At 38.4% G+C, this 16,925-nt stretch overlaps 1 protein-coding gene across 10 annotated transcripts in view; it reads left to right on the plus strand.

The window, feature by feature from the left end:
* Positions 1-16,925, plus strand: part of CNKSR2 (connector enhancer of kinase suppressor of Ras 2) — a 242,220-nt gene that overhangs the window by 216,313 nt on the left and 8,982 nt on the right. Inside the window, exon 23 of one of the 10 annotated variants that reach the window (XM_081199419.1) lies at positions 16,838-16,857. The exons of the other annotated variants lie outside the window; for them this stretch is intronic. Within the exon in view, the coding sequence (XP_081055545.1) occupies positions 16,838-16,857 (20 nt within the window). The remainder of the gene's footprint in view (positions 1-16,837; positions 16,858-16,925) is intronic. 10 annotated transcript variants of the gene reach the window in all.

Below are 16,925 nucleotides of genomic sequence, written 5' to 3' on the forward strand. Positions count from 1 at the left end.
GTGAGTTATTAATAAGACCAAGAACACTCAGTATGGCAAAAACACTGTTGGACACCCCATTGACTGTTGGCATCATGCAGCGATTACTGGATGAGCAATTAAAATTTGAGATCAGAGATGAGATGGCTAAAAGGGTGAATGAAAATAGACCAGTGAAAAATGAGGTTAAAGAAGACACTGAACCCTTGGAAAATAATATTGATAAATGACTGCCAGAATAGGAGAGTGGAATGGAAGAAGAGAAAATGGAAGTACTGTTTTTCACATATATATAAATTAGGATGGAAAACCACAATGAACAGGAAATTGGAAGATATGGAACTGGGTGTGAATTAATGAATGAATAACTCTTGATTACAGGAAAGAGACTCCTGTATGAATAAAGATGAAGGATTTATTGCTTCTCAACATTGAAGCTAAAGTTATTGTGCTGGACAGGAGGAAGACTATTCTTGACATTTATCAATGATAATAATTGGAGAACCTCTTTTAGAGTTTGTGTAAGGAAGGGAAAAGAAATGGACTTGAGATGTCTGGATCTGAAGCCTGGGATAATATTGCCTAGCAGAAGGAGGAAAAGCTGGATACCTTTCTGGAATGAATATTTTGAATAATATTTATATATATAAAACTGACTGATGGAGAAATAGAAGCCCTTTTTATTTCTCTTTTCCTTTATTTTCTTTTTTCAGCCGCTTATTATTTTTATCTTCTTGCTTTTTCCCCTTCTGTTTCTTCTTGCTTTGTTTTTTTGTTTTGTTTTTGGTGTCCTATACTCTGGGTCACCGAAGGGATTGTATACACATGAAGGTGATGGCTGGTGAAGGACCCCATGTGAGAGTCAGGTAGGGGAAGATCTCCCAGGGTGGGAGGCTGGGGGGAGAAGAAAGGGATGCTGGGAAGGTCCATCCCCTTCTGTGTGAATCAAGGATTAAGATACCTTTGTATTTACATAACTCTTCCTTTTTCGTTTTCTCTTCTTATTTAGATTAGTTTGTTGTTGACTTATTTTATTGTATGATGAAAAACTTTTAATAAAAATTATGGAAAAAATACATTGCCAGTTCTTTGTTTTGTTTTTCTTCGTTTTTGCTTGCAATGAAAAGACAACTCCTCTTTGAGCATTCTTTTTTTATATTAGAGATACCATAGTAGATTTGTTGTAATTTATTCCTTAGTGGTGTTTTTCATTATGGCTTACTCTGTTGTTTTCTATTATTGATTTCCTCCCAGTCTTACAATAACTAAATGAAGAGCTTGCTTCATTCCCTGAAGCATATTCTTTCAGTAGTGGTTGCAGAAACAAGCTTTGTATGACATTCTTTGTGTCACTTAAACCATGTTACTCTTTTGTGTTTCAGCTACAGCCTTATGTAATTACTATAGTCATCTGAAAAAGTTGCTATCTAAAGTGTTTTGAAGCAAGACACCTTTCCTCTGAGATAATATCTGGCTAAACTACAGACTTTTTTTTTTTAAGCATAAATATTTTCATTTTGGGAGTTAAGTGTTTTGATACATTGGTAACATAGCTGTCAACCTTCGCTTTTTTGTGTGGGAAATTCCCTTATTCCAGCGCTGTTTCCCGCTGCTATCCCGGATTGTTAGATATCCCGTAGACTGTCCCCGGGACAGGTGAGGCTGCTGGTCCCTTATTTTCAAATCTGAAAGTTGACAACTATGATTGGTAATGAATATGCTCTTCTAGTACGAAGTTCTGTACAAAGAAACAGTCTTCTAGTTGAAAGAACTGTATGTTACTTCTCATTTTGTGAATACCTTATGGTAGAGGGTTGAGGAGCATTTTTCAGCCAGAGGGTTACATTCCCATGTCCTGAAGTGAAAAGGAAAAAGTGCAATGATGAAGACAAATGTAGGAGGAGCAATGAATGTGATTCTCTCATATCTAAGAGGTTTCTACACACACCTGACTCCACCCTTGCAATGAACACACCATATCACAGTACAAGGAGTGATCTAGGGAGAAAGCCAAGGGCCACACAGGAGGACTGCATTCAGCCTCCATGGCTGCTGTAGTATGTCCTATATTCTCTGCTATCTATATTAGCCATATGCTGAAGTATGACGAAAAGCCAACAAGGACTTGAATATGGTGGTAACTTTGCCACACTGCAGCTCTCTGTTCCCAGTTGGGATTGCTTTGTCCATCACCTTTCAGCAACTTAAACATTTGTGGTGCCTCTTGTTGAAATGCAAAGTTTCCTTTTTAACTTAGAAACTCAATGAAAGCTTGACATCTGTTCCTAACTAATAATAATATTTTATTATATATTTATTAATATTAAACAACAGAGCAAAGCGTATGTGCTAGCTCAATGCAGGTCCATAGGAAGGTATGCATTTACTATAAGAGTCTATAAATCTTATGGACAGTGCTTGCTGTATGTGTACCATATGTCATATGCCATATTTCAGCACACTCCTTTCTGAATTGAAAGTGTACCTATGCCACTTTGAAACTCTTGCTACTTTTGCAGCACCATCACATGCATGTCTATTCAGAAGCAGCTCCCACTGTGTTAATGGCTCCTCCATTAAATGTGAATAGGATTGTAGCCTTAGCAGTAAGAGAAAGAATTACCCACCCTCAGAGGAGACCATCCCTCCTTGATTCTGCACAAGTTCCTGAATCTGGGCATACGAATTATGCATAGATGCAGTGAACTGTCTCTTCACTAAGTGGGTATTTTGAGTTCAGGGGGAACTTGAATTGATTCAATTCGGTTCTCACAGCATACTGAAGTTTCTTTGCACACAGTGTGGGAATTACTGACCTAATAAAATGAAAAGCAGCATGTTTACCCTAAGTTGCTGTTGAATTCAGAATTAGGTTTATGAAAACATTGTATCTTCAGAGGTCATCAGCCTGCAGTATCTTCACTACTAATTTAGGGCTTCTGCTCAACGTCTCCTTCCTTAGTCTGTCAAAAACATTATTTAATGAGTATACTCTGCCAGGGTATGTCTCCATCAGTGTTTTCAGAGATGAATAGATTTCTTTTTTGAAAAGAGTGGCATTTTGCATTCAAAGCCAACATTTTTGGTACTTTTAATAGCTAAGTTTGCTTACTTAATTCCCATTGGTACCACTCCACGCTGCCAGTGGAAATCAGGCAGCTTTGGGGGACCAATTTTAATTGAAACCATGGTGTAAACGAACAGGGTTAACCCCCTCCCTTTGTGCTGTGATCCTCAATACAATTAGGGGCTCTGCAGCTGCTATTAACATTTTAAAATGTTTCAGTCACACAATTAATGTCCTGTCTTAATGGCATTTCCTGTCTCTTATGCCCATTGTGTTTGTAGAGTATAACCTGGTAGACTACACCTCACAACTCACCATTGTTCTAACACAGCCTCCCCCTGGGCCTGTTTTTGGCCCAGTCTAAGTACCCATAAACAATAATGTTTCTCCTTTCCTCTTTGAAATGTTGGAGGGTATGAAAATGATGAACTGCTTTCACCAATTTTTCATGGATCTATAGGACTATTTTAGTATGTAGCTCACAGAAACATGGAATATATTTTGATGAGCTTCTGAACAGCTCCCAGCTGTCCTAGGAAAGCTGTCACAAAACCAAATCTTACATTTTTGACAGCAGTAACAGTGAAGTAGTGAAGCAAGAGGAGCTATTTTTAAATCATCAATATCAAGTGTTAAAGTTAATGCCATAAGGATTAGTGAATCAATAAGCTTTTAAAATTAAGATACAGACAAGGTTAGAGACATTTAAGTCTTTGCTGGCAAGCATGATGCTTACAAGGTGCACAGGCTATATGTATTCTATAACAGCAAATTATAATTGGAGCTGGTATATGTCCTGGCTTTGTATGATTAAAACTAGGGATATACTTGTGAGAGGCAAGCATTACTTTTTGTAGGTTTAATATAAGCAAGCAAGAACACTGACAGCTTGAGATATCCACCCATCTGTGCGATATAGCATGTAGGTAGGAAACATTTTGCAGGAGAAGAGGCACAATTTAAATAAGGTGGTGAGAAATAACACTGGACTAGAGCACGGCTGTGGAGACATTCTGTGATAGTTATCCCCTATAGATTTCATATATACTATTTCATGTGCATATGGAACCTCTCAAGAGATTGACACTCGATTAAGTGAAACATCAGTAGCATAATGATGATATTCTGTGAACCGCACTGAGACCTCTGGGTGTAGGGCGGTATATAAATTCAATAAATAATAATAATAATAATAATAAGCTGCACTTACCTTTTTCACAGACCCAGGTGCATCAATCTCTGTATTTAAGCAGTATTTGGAAGCAGTGCTTGACTAGCTTCATGAAAATGGATTGAACAATCTAGGGTTTAGCCTTCCCTTTTGATAAGGTACACTGGAATGCCCCTGGAGTGAGCTTTGCTACTAATTTCTGGGGCAATAGTGCCAATGAATTTTTTTTGTTAACTGCATTGGAATTTGTATCAGCAGCCCTTCATAGAGTGAAAGGGGCCTTTCAAGCTATTCACTTTCCCCCCCCCCTAACTTTGAGGATTGGCCATTTCAGAGCCTCAGTGATAAAATAGAAACATAGCTAAAGGTTTTTCCCTATAAAAACCTTCCATCTGATTTATTTTGAAAATCATAACTTAATATATTTTATTTAGTCTCATTGTATTGTGTGAAGGTACATGAGGCCACCACCTTGCTTAAGCAAAGCAGGTCTGATCATTGTCTGGAACAGCGACCACTTGGGAACCACCTTTATGCCACCTTGAGTACCATGATGGAAGAAAGGTGGGTTATTAAGATTTAAAAACAAATATATGGCCCCGCCTTTGATGAATGTTCAGAATTTAGAACTGGATAGAAGTCATAGCCATGCCTCCTAACAGTGATAGGGTAACAAGGACATAGTCAGTTAGCTTTTTTCAGCAACTGCACTGGCTGCTTATTAGCATCTGAAATATGTTCAAGGTGCTAGTTCTAACTTACCAAGTTTGGGAGGGAGGACACACCTTCAATATAAACATTCCTCTCCTTTTAATATTAACAAAGGGGATATTACCCGTGCATAGTATCAAAAGGATGCAAAAGGGTCTTATTCAGGTGGCCAAAGTAGGGCTACCAGAACACGGCTTAGTCTTTGAAGAAACATACCAGATAAAACAGCAAGTAGCACAGGCCATATAAAAGTTATTGACAGATAAACCAGTCACTGCTGCAAGCATAGGGAAATAAAATTAAGGTCTTAACCTGCCAGCTAAAATGTAGTACAGGTGAACTTCTCTAGGGAGCAGATTCTGCTATAGAAAAGCCTCTTTCCTTGGTTGTTACCTGCCTCACTCACACTTCTGAAATAGTTTAAGAACTTCCATGAATCGTGATCTGTTAAATTTACCATGATTACTTGGGGGCAGGAAATGAATCAGGAAAACTCACTGCAATCCCACCCCCCCACCCTGAGTTTTGTGCAAGCAAACAGTGCTTCATGGTTATCATCTTTGTCATCAAAGAAATATATTCTTGCAATTCATATTCAGTTGTGATTCAAAATTTGGCACATAATAGATTCAGCACGTAGTGTTGACATCTGTCCATCGCATCAAAGCTATTTTCTCTAAAGTGACCTAGGTGCAAGAAATGAAGTTCGGGAAGGTAGATATTTTGTAGTTGTTATTTTGGTCACACCAATACTCAAGTTTGAGCATTTTCATCCCTTAATGTTATTATGAAAAGCATCCCTTGTTTCCTATCTATGTTGCTGTGGCAACTTGTGATTAGGTAGCAGCAGTTGATGGGTTTCAGGCTTTATCATTGCCGAATTCAGAGGCAACACTTCACCCTGCCAGTTTCTGCAGTGAGCTATGAAATACTCTCCTTCCTGTCCTTCCCACAGACTTTCTCATCACCAAGGCGACGGGTATCTACCCACACAATTGGGATCTGAGATCAGCAGCTTAAAGTGGGATTGTTCAGATTCTGGCACGCACACTCTGAATTCTGAATTATTTGCTGTGGTAGCACTGTGCTGTCTAAATGCTCTTCCTTTTTTATTTTAAAACAATCAGGTTAGTGGTGTAGGGATTAGCGTGCTGGATTGGGACCTGGGAGACCAGAGTTCAAATCCACACTCATTTGTGAAGCTCACCAGGTGACCTTGGGCCAGTCACACTTCTCAGCCTAACTTAGCTCACAGGGTTTCTGTGAGGATAAAATGGGGAGGTGGGTATGTAGGCCACTTTCAGCTCCCTGGAGAATGAATGGGATATAGAGTAATAATAAATAAAATAATAATATCTTATATTTAGATTTAACAGATACTTATATTGATGTAGCATATGGGAGGGATTGTCTAATCAGTCCCAAACCTTAGGAGTTGAATAGCTGTCTGCATGGTGTATTTTAAAAGGCCTTCAGGCAGGATTAGGAAACTTCTGATGCCAAACATGTTTTCAAGGAGCTAGTCTTTTGATTTAAGATTAAGATTAACTACCGTATTTTTTGCTCTATAAGACTCACTTTTTCCCTCCTAAAAAGTAAGGGGAAATGTGTGTGCGTCTTATGGAGCGAATACAGGCTGCGCAGCTATCCCAGAAGCCAGAACAGCAAGAGGGATTGCTGCTTTCACTGAGCAGCAATCCCTCTTGCTGTTCTGGCTTTTGAGATTCAGAATATTTTTTTTCTTGTTTTCCTCCTCCAAAAACTAGGTGCGTCTTGTGGTCTGCTGCGTCTTATAGAGCGAAAAATACGGTATATAGAGTTTGTACAGACTTCCTTTTGCATCGTGCTTCAAAGCTCTGTGTCTTGAGTGTTTTTTGTTTGTCCCAGGAAAAACCTTCATTTTACCTCTGAATCACAGTACGTGATCCATCCACTGAAAACCCAATTGCTTTTTGCTCCAATTCAGCGTTGAAACACTGTTGTACCAGGGAAAGTGCCAGAAAACACACACACACACTTAGATACGGAACTTTAACGCCCAAAGGATGTCTGGATGAGCTTCTCTCATGCACCGGTCAAATAGAGAGGGCTCTGGTTCTTGCCTATACTGGGCACCTAGCTTGCAGAAAGCACCAAATAGGCAGTTGATTAGAGAGAAGGTATCAGAGGAAGGAAAGTGGCACTTGAAATGGGGGAAATGGACCGCAGAAGGTGCAAAATGATTGTTGTTAAGTGCCTACAAAGTTGCTAAGCCATGTGCAGAATTTTCATAACATCAATCATCATAGACTTCCCCCACAGTTTAAGATTGTACATGACATGGAAGAGGCAAATGGAGGCAGATCAAGCAGAGAAAGCTTGAGAGAAAGAACAAGGTTTTAGAAGGTTCAGGAGCCTCAGAATTACAATTATGAGAAGAATTGTGTTTATAGAATAAAGCACAAAAGGTTCTTTTTTGCCGCAATGAACAGATTTACAAAAATAAGAATACAGTGGGATCCCTAGTTTGTTTGTTTTGCTTTTCTGTTCCTTTGTTTATTTACTTGGTTATGCAACTAGAAGAGTTTCACATTAAAAAATAACAAACCCATTCATGTTCACATATGGAAAGACTGAAACGATAGCAAAGCTGTTGGTTGTTTCTATCTTTAAGCAAAGCTGTAATGCACTAGAGATCTCATAGCATTTGCATCACTTGACTTCTGTAATAAGAGCCAGCGTCCTAATGAAATCCCTGTATAGTTCTGATTTTCTCTAATTACACTGGTGAGTGCAGCATATTATGTGTTTAGTGCCCAGATGCTTTCCTAATAGGCTGAAATCAGAGTTTTCTTTCCAGTTTACACAGCAATAAAAGGACTGAAATCAGTGGCTTGTAGAATATTTAATATAGTCATGCTTATGTAAGAACACTAGCACAAATGTAATTCTCATCAAAATCTGAAAGCAGTAACATTTTATCTGTTTGAAATTCTGTTGAATGGGTTCTGAATTTACTGATGCAAATAGAATGAACAAATATGAAACCATCATTTTAACTGTCAGTTGTTGGCATTTGTCTGTCTCTGGGGGTGAAGTCAAACTGCTGCGTTAGCAGCACCGAAGTGACTTCCCTGGTCCATACCGAAGTGACCTACTGTGACTCAGTGGAGGCTGCTGATTTCACTGTGTGTGCCTGAGACTGCCCTTGTTTCTTGTCTTGGCCCTCTTTCCTGGCTGTTAGGCAAAAGAGTCTTCTTTGCAGTTGGTAGATCTTGAACCTGTGTCCCCTGAGTGTTGCATATGTTCTGTGTAGCCCCCTACGCAGGTGCTGTGTTTTCTCCTTCCTCCCCTATGTGTGTTGTGTTCCTAAAGCAGTGTTGTGTTCCTAAAGCAGTGTTACAGGTAAAAAGGGATTTGTACTACTCACCTTTCAAAGTCTGCTGGCCCTACCAGGGAATGTCTCACTAGGACTCATTGCTCTCCTTATCCTTTTCCCTCATATATATATATTGACTGCCTCATACCAATACCACCTGTGTAGCCTGAGATACCTGGTCCATCACAGTCCAAGAAACCGTATCAGCACATATGAGAAGGCATTGTTACTAGGCTTTCAATCATTGACCCTGAGTCCTGCATCTCCACTCTCACATAGTGTCATTTGAGGCCTTCTGAAGCTAGATCAAACCAGGGTTTGAAATACCGAGGCAAAAATTTATTATGGGAACTGGTCCACATAAGTTGACGCCATAATAAATTTGTTATCTTTCATGTGACACAAGATTCGTCATAGTTTCTGTCAGCATCTGACAGTATTTACCTTGCTTAACCTTTGCTGTAATCAAGACCAGCAATCCTAGCATCATTCTTCAAATACTTTGCTTTCGTCATCTGACAAGGAACCAGTTGTTGCTCTAATAATTCTCTGCTGTGTTTGGCCCCTGAACAAACACAGAGAAGATGCATTGAATTGGTTCTAACAGGCGCTTATTTGACATATCCTGTTTCTGATGCTTGGAGTTTTTGAATAGCAAAAACATTAAGGGCCTGTCCACATTTCCAATTGTCCTGCACTTATTAGAATTTGCATAGGATCAATAGTACTGATCTGAAAGCTTTCCATTTATACCCCGACACTTTATCGGAAGAAATGCAAAACCCCTTAAAACCTGAATAGAAATTTGTTCCCCTTCTGATCTGATCCTTTTTTTAGCTCCTGAACAGAAAAATGTGCACTTTCCCTTGCGGTGCATTGTGTGGGTGGTCCTCTTTCACCTCCAGCCCTTCTGTGCACCTCTGGTTCTCTGCCCCACGCTTTTTAAAAATGTGTCTGCCTTTTGTGCTCATCACATTGCAGTTGATTATATGTGTTTGCAAGTGAGCATGAAAGCAGCTTCCCTTTCCAGTGCCAATAGCGGGCGGACTGTTTGGGGCAATGTGGAGCCTGCAGGCCCCATGGTGAGTGCCGCCCGCCATTTTGTCACCCCCCTCAGTGGTGACACCGGAAGCAGACCGCCCCCCTTCCTCCACCCCTGATGTGTGGCTCTGCTGTGATGCAGGGACAGAGAAAAGGGTGGGGACAAGGAGAAAAATGGAACAGTGGAATGGACATGTTTCAAGGAATTCACAGTTAAAAAGATCAGTGTAAAATGCATCGGTGGGGACCTAAAACCCCAGACTAAACTTGAGGTGAGACAAATCTGCAATGGATAAAACACAAACTTTTGTGAAGTGTGGATGGACCCTAAGGCAGGGAAATTGTTGCAATACAAATTTCTGAAGGGTAGCCATGTTTTTATGGTAGACTAATGCACTGTGACACAAGCTTTTGTGAGCTAGACCCACTTTGCCACGGCCATGGTCACTTAATTGAGTACTTACAGTATGTGTATGTGTACACACACACACACACACACAGAGAGAGAGAGAGAGAGAGAGAGAGAGAGAGAGAGAGAGACAGAGACAGAGACAGAGACAGAGACAGAGACAGAGAGAGACAGGCAGGCAGACAGACAGACAGATAGAAAGACAGTGAGACAGACAGAGAGAGAGTTCAGAAGTAAGGGAGCCAAATGTTATTTCCAAATTATTGGAAAAAAGAGTGACAGGCAATGCAAGAGATGATAGCAGCAGGTGTATCAGCACCATGCAGAGTACATATGAACACAGAATCTAGTCAGTCTTTTTCAGTTTAATGACCTGCTTTTCTGATTAGTGCCAGGGTGATGATTGGCATAGCCAGATCAACAGGATAATCAGTTTCTTTGGTGAGCTAGGACATATATAACTTCCACTATGTAAAATGTGCTAGTAAATTCTAATCCAGCAGCTTCATGTTGAAATTTTTAACCTTTTTTCCTGGGAGTTTGGTGACTTTGTCTGTTACAGAATGTCCTGGAAAACTGAAATGCTTCCTATTAGTTCTCAAGTGTACCGAATCTGCACCTGTATAAGAATAGTTTTTTATCTATTTTTTATTTTTATCACTTGTTGTTTGCGACCCTGCGCATAAATTTATGTCTGATTTTGTATGCCTTTATTCTCTTGCATAAAGCATGATGTTTTGGCTTGTGTGAATGGTGAAAGGGAATTATTGGCAGAGGACAGCATACATCAGGTTAGAAGATGTGCCGGTGAATAACCTCTTGGCGGAATGGCTGAAATTGTCAGGGCTCTAGATGGTGTTGCTAGAGTAGCAAGGGGACCAAAGTTGGCACCAGGGTTTGCGTAAAAGTTTTTCCCCTGGTGGTTCATTGCTGTAGCTGCTTCAGATTGATGGGGCTGTGTGAAAGGACAGGCCTACACTGACCCTAGTGAGAGGAAAGGGCCATCTCCCAGGATAGATTGCAGATCTTTGATAACATATTGGAAAAGTTTTTATTTGGAACCTGAAAGTGACAGAATTAACCAATATAAAATTGGCACTCTAAGCACTCTTATATTTTGCAAAAAGAATGGAATGCCTGGAATCCTTTTCTCTATTGAAGGCTTTTCTTTGATACCTATATTTAATATAAATCAGGAAATTTGAAATGAGATGGAAGTACACTGGGCTCTTAATATAATAGCAAAGTTGTTTTGAGGCTTTAGAGTTCATTTGTTTTACAGATAACGCTGAGAAATGCAGATGATTTGCCAAGCATATAAGAACTGTGATCTGCTTCACATGACACAGTAAGCCAAACTATGGCTTTCCAGGATTGCACAAATGTGCAAACTCCCAGAGTGAAGACTCACAGACACTTTGCTCCTCTGCAGCTTTTATCGTTAATGAGAAGCAAACTTAAATCACAAGCTAAGTCAAACCTTTCCCACTGGTTTCACAAGAGGTACATGATAATAATTTTGTACAGTTAGGAATCGTGTGAATATAGTGAATAGAGAGACATAGGGTTGGATCTGGGCTTAGGCTGAATTTCTCTAACCTGATTTACTTAGGAGTAAGTAAAAGCTCTAGATTCTGTTTAGACTTAACCAAAAGGTGCTTGTTTTTATTTTTTTCATTTTATTGAATTTATATACTGCCCTATGCCTGGAGATCTTAGGACGGTTCACAGAACTAAATCAGAATATAAAACCACAAAATATATAATCAAAATAAAAGCAACAACCCAATAACCCCCCCCCCCTTTATGGCTCAACAGCCATGGTCTGTCCATCGTAATTGGCATTTTAACTTATTAATTAATCAAAATTAAAAGGGGGAATCAGATTCTTGTAACCACAATCTACAGTAACCTATTTTTTTGTTAATTAGATACAAACCCTACCTTATCAGGGAGGGCAGCTTGTGGGTAGGCTCTATGTATATATGAGCTCCCATATCTGTTGATTAAATTACAGTCATAAGCATGTGGATGGATAGATAGATGCATCTTATATACGTATATGAATGTATGTGTGTTTCTAGGATGTACTTAGTGTTCCTTTAAACTTTTACATAAGCGTGCCAACTCAAGCAGGCATAGGACTCATCAAGTATGAAGATTTTTTAAACATTCATGTTGATTTTAATTAGAACAATCATACTGGATATGCTGATGAAGGTGTAAACATAAACAAGACTTCAATTTTCAGTATCATTTTTTTATTACAGAAATTAATAGGTGGGTGTGTTTTTTAAAACAAAAACACAAACGTGTTGAGAAGGTTAGGTTTTTCAGTCTAAATCAATGTTTCCCATTTTCTTAGTACGTAATTTTTGTAATGCATATTAAATAGGAAAATCCTAGTTGATAATTAGATTAAAACTAAATATATGTTGCTTATCATTTTTGTTTAGTTTGATTTTATAATTACTGTCACCATTTTAATTTAAATTGAAAAATCTAGAACTGCATCCTACTAATTTTCTTTCTTTCATCAGAGACCGAGACTTCTAAAGTCTGATACCAGAATAAGTACTATGGGGTTTTTTTTCTTGCGCATGTATGCATGCAAATAAAAAAAGAGCACTGTTGAGCTAACATCATATGAAAATCTTGCCATATATGCTTTCTCTCTTTATCAAGATTGCATGATTGTATTACTAATGCAATTCTAATATGATATAGTAATAACAGCCCATCACAGTTCTTTCACTATATTGTATCACTGCTTTATCGTATTAGGCTAAAGCACTGCGAGAGTTGATAGAACCTCCCCATGCCAACTCGGATCCACTTCTCTTGGCACTGAACCGATTGGACTCAGAGATTGATAAACTATTGGTTAGAGAATTTAGATCGGAGAGAATTGGCACGACGGAGACTCATCTTCAGCCTCTTGCAAGCAACCTCTAATGTCCTGCATTCTGAAAGCCAATCAATTCTTCTTGAATAACTGATGTTTTTAAGAAAGAACTGACTTTAAAACATAGACAACCAAATGCCTGGGTAAGGGGCCTCCAGGAAAGTCTTACAAAGGGCAAACCTGTTGCCAGATCTATTGCTTTTATTTTGAAGAATGCATCCTTTCTACAGAGGGATTAGGCACAATATCAGACCCAGGCTACATGGAATACAGTTGCAGAAAATACTGCTCACCAACTTGGGAGAAACAGAAGGGGGAAAGGGTGATGGCAGGGGAAGGGCTATGATGATACTCAGGTGTGTTCTGCAGTCTTCAAGGAAGGAAAGAGGGATCAGCTGTGGTAACTATAAAATCATATTTTGAAAATATTTTGAAAACTTCAGTTACTTCCATTCATCCAAAGTGGCAAAAGCTAATACCATTCTTAGTGTATTTCACAGTAGTGAAGGAAGATAACTTGCTGTATAATACTCATTCAATGTATTCTGTCAAGTCCAAGTGTGCACAGACTGTTGCAAGACCTAAAGCCGAATTCTAACTGTGTTTACTTAGGAGCAAATCCTATTAATTTCAGTGGGATTTAGGCTCAAACTACACATGATGGTAGCAGAACCATTTATTTAAATCCACATCTCTACCAAAAATGTCCACAAAAGATGTGAACAGATTCCTTTTTTAAAGCAAAGATTGTATGCCTTTGGGGACTGGTGACCCTTTCCTCCATGTGCTGTATCTTCCTGCAGTTTGCCCCATTTTATTCTAAGCTGAGCTCCAATTCCAGAAGTGAGCTCAATGTGGAGAAGAAAAGGACTGGGGAGAGGCTTTAAGGTGGTTATTAGCAGTGTACATGTGGAAGGTTCAGTTGGCCTAAAAATCACAAACCCAACTCCACACTTAAAATGTGATTGAAGCAGACCTGGGTTTAAATACTGTCATGTGTAGCTTAATCCTTGTTTTCAAGTAAGTGTGCTTAGGATTGCAACAGAGTTTGTTAAGCAGTTTATAATGATTTATCTGATGGTGCACAAATACTGATTTTATGACAGTTAATATAATGCCTCACTTTGGTGTGTTTCAAACTGCAGATAGAAATCTTCAATTTCTCCTTACCTTCTAGGATTTAAATGTGAGTGATGTTGCCTTGCAGCATAGACATAAGGTATTCTCTGTAAATCCTTCAGGATTCCTAGGAGGCAATTTGGAGGGGCCAAGATTTTGATGGAATGTCTCCCTAAGTAGATTCAGATATTGTCTATCATTATGTTTTGGGTCTCCTATGGATCATTTTTTGCCTGTATCTCTGTGATTGGATGTGGGTTTTCTTTCTATTTTTGGCTAAGGGTGTATTGTAATGTCAATGCTAAATTCTTGATATTTCATACTAATTATGGAGAGAGAATTTTAAGATGTATTTTGAAATGTTTTATTTCTGTCAGGTCCATGTATGGTATTGCATTATGTTAATACCAATAAAATATATAGAGTTATTTATATACAAATGCATATATTTCCCTTTTTATAAAGGTGTTGCAATTTTTCATAAGGAAATAATACACAGCAACTGCTTGACAGCAGTAAGAAAACTCTAGAAGCTTTAATATGTTTGAATAATAATAATAAAAACCCTGTATTCTGTAGGCAGACCAGTAGAAAATGCATGTAATTTTAAAACAAGGTTATTTGACCTGGCATAGGTCTGTCAAGATTTGACTATAAATTCAGCTTCCACTATTTTTATGAGCACAGATCTAATGTTCTTGTTTTATCAAAATATGTTGATTATTAGCTGATGTTTAGAAAGTAAAACAATAATCTTTGGACATACTTCATTCAAATATAATCACTTTAGTCCTGCTGATTAAATAAGGGAGTTTAGTGCAGGCCTAAATCCCATTGAAATCAATGGGGTTTGAAGTGCTTAACTTTGACTGGATTTAGCTGTTTATGGGCTGTTGTGTCGGTTGACTAAAGATACAATCTCCCTGCGTTTTTTAAATTAATCATATGTTCTGAGAAATTTACTGTAATTCACTGCTGTTTTGATGCTCGGCAAAAGCAGCCTTCAGTTTTTTATAGAGGGTCTATTTTTTAGGGTTAATAAACTACTGCTTAGTGCATAAAGATTTGCAAGCCGGAAGATTTATTACTCAAGCCTAGCTGGATTGGCTTGAAACCTTTACAGTTTATCATTAAATTCTGTAATTAGACAGAAATGAAATGTTTTAGAAATGAATCAGGGAGCTAAAAGCTGAGATTAGAATTTAAAGTATCTTCCATTATCAGTTTTCAGTGATGGCTCATATGTAACACTTTGCCTAAGGCTGAAAGGAGCTGATATTCTGGCACCATTGTGCATTCAAATTTCAGCATGGACGTTTCTGTCCCAAATAGTGTATTGAATGACCATTTCCATTTTGCAGGGATATTCATGGCAGCAGTTAGCTGTCCAAGACATTAATTGCACATATCTTTGTAAAGCTTCTCTGTACTACTAAAAATAAAGTTTGTAAAATTCCAGTTATTATTTTTTTTCTTAATGCAAACAGGGGTTTTTTAACAAAGGAAAAAAGAGGTGAATTGCTTTCTACTTTCTTCCTTGGAGACAGATATTTCAGTGGTTCTGCTTTGCCGTTTTTTCTTAAGGCCTTTTCTTGTGATGAACCTGAACATTCACCGAATGATTCAGAATGGGCATATTTCTTTATTGCTTTCTCACACCATTTCTGATGTTACTAACTTAAGTTATAAGTATCCTGAGGATTTTTTTTTTGCAAGGGTTATACCTCACTATGAAAAGCAACAGGACGGGCTATACACACAATATATCCAGCATATCATTCAAGTTATTCCTGTGGAAATAACACACTAAACTCATTGATGCAAAGCAGCATGCGGCACATTTGGTTTCATTGTAAAGCAATGAAGTTGGTTGGTTATCAGTAGCTATTGCCCTCAGTAAAAGTGTGCCCTACCTCTAAAAACAGATGCATAATTCAAAACTACATGGAAGAGCATCATGCTGCGTTGATTGCTTTCAGATGGGACATCTATCTGTCATAAAGTAAGAAACCTAACTACCATGGTGGTAGTCCTGGAAGCATAACTGGGCCTGTGTTGGCACTTGGAGGAGAACTGTGTGGTGCTTAGTAATTTAACCCCTCTATAGAGTTCGCGAAGATATTGCACTATTGGGCTATTCAGTGTAAAAGTACATAGATTAGGAGTGCACATTTGTTGGCCTCCTTACAGGGTGCTTTCATGGTTAAATCTATGTACTGTAGTTGCCATGGTGATACAACTATTGCTGTGGATCACTTCTGATCCATGAACAGAAGGAGATTTTGTTCACAGAAAGAGAACTGCGCTCACGTTGAAAATGCCCGTTCTGTGAGCGCAAGCTTTCTGTGATTACAGAACAAAACGTTACGATCAAAACTGGTACATATATTACATTTGTGATATGAGTAAAGATTGTGTACTGAGCATATCTGTACTGTATTCATGGTTGAATACTTGTCCTAAAAACCTTGGCAGACAAGTGTCACTCAAATTTGACTTGACTAATATAACTAAGACCAGCCACCTCCACTATTTGTCATTTAACCTTTAGTACAGCCTCATATATGATAACCACATTTCACGCCGCAGATATTTTGCTAAAAGAACAATAATTACGTGTCACTTGTTGTAGGCTTTTCCATAAGAACAGGATTATCCCCTTCAAAACTGATTTCCCATAAGGTGAAACAAAAAACGAAACAAAGCCCCAACCTATTAATTGCTTACCGTGGTTCTGATTCTATCAGAATTAAGTATCAGAGTAGTATTGTATTACCTGATCCCTGAAATAATGAAAACTAAAAACTAATCTGCCATCGAAATCTGGTAGTGATTTTTTAAAAATTACTTGAGTTCTTTTCCCTACGACTGTGATTGCTTTGTTCACCACCGAAAAATACATGAAATAAACAAGCTGATCTATTTGTTGTATAGTGCTTAAACCAAATGAGCTAGGGTAGATTTATTAATGTTTGCCATTGCACATACATTATTTTGAAGCATATTTGTTTTCTGCTAATTTTCTGTTGATTTTATTTTTATTATTTTTCTCTTTTCTTTGTACTTTCTGTCAATAGCTACCTCTTATGACCTTCAGGTAAGAAGCTTGCTTAGTTGTTTCTTTCCTTTGAAATGATGAAGGCTCAGTGTAGTGTCAATCAGACT

Source organism: Podarcis bocagei, assembly GCF_964188305.1.
Source record: "Podarcis bocagei genome assembly, chromosome: 6".
In the NCBI taxonomy this organism is placed as follows: domain Eukaryota; kingdom Metazoa; phylum Chordata; class Lepidosauria; order Squamata; family Lacertidae; genus Podarcis; species Podarcis bocagei.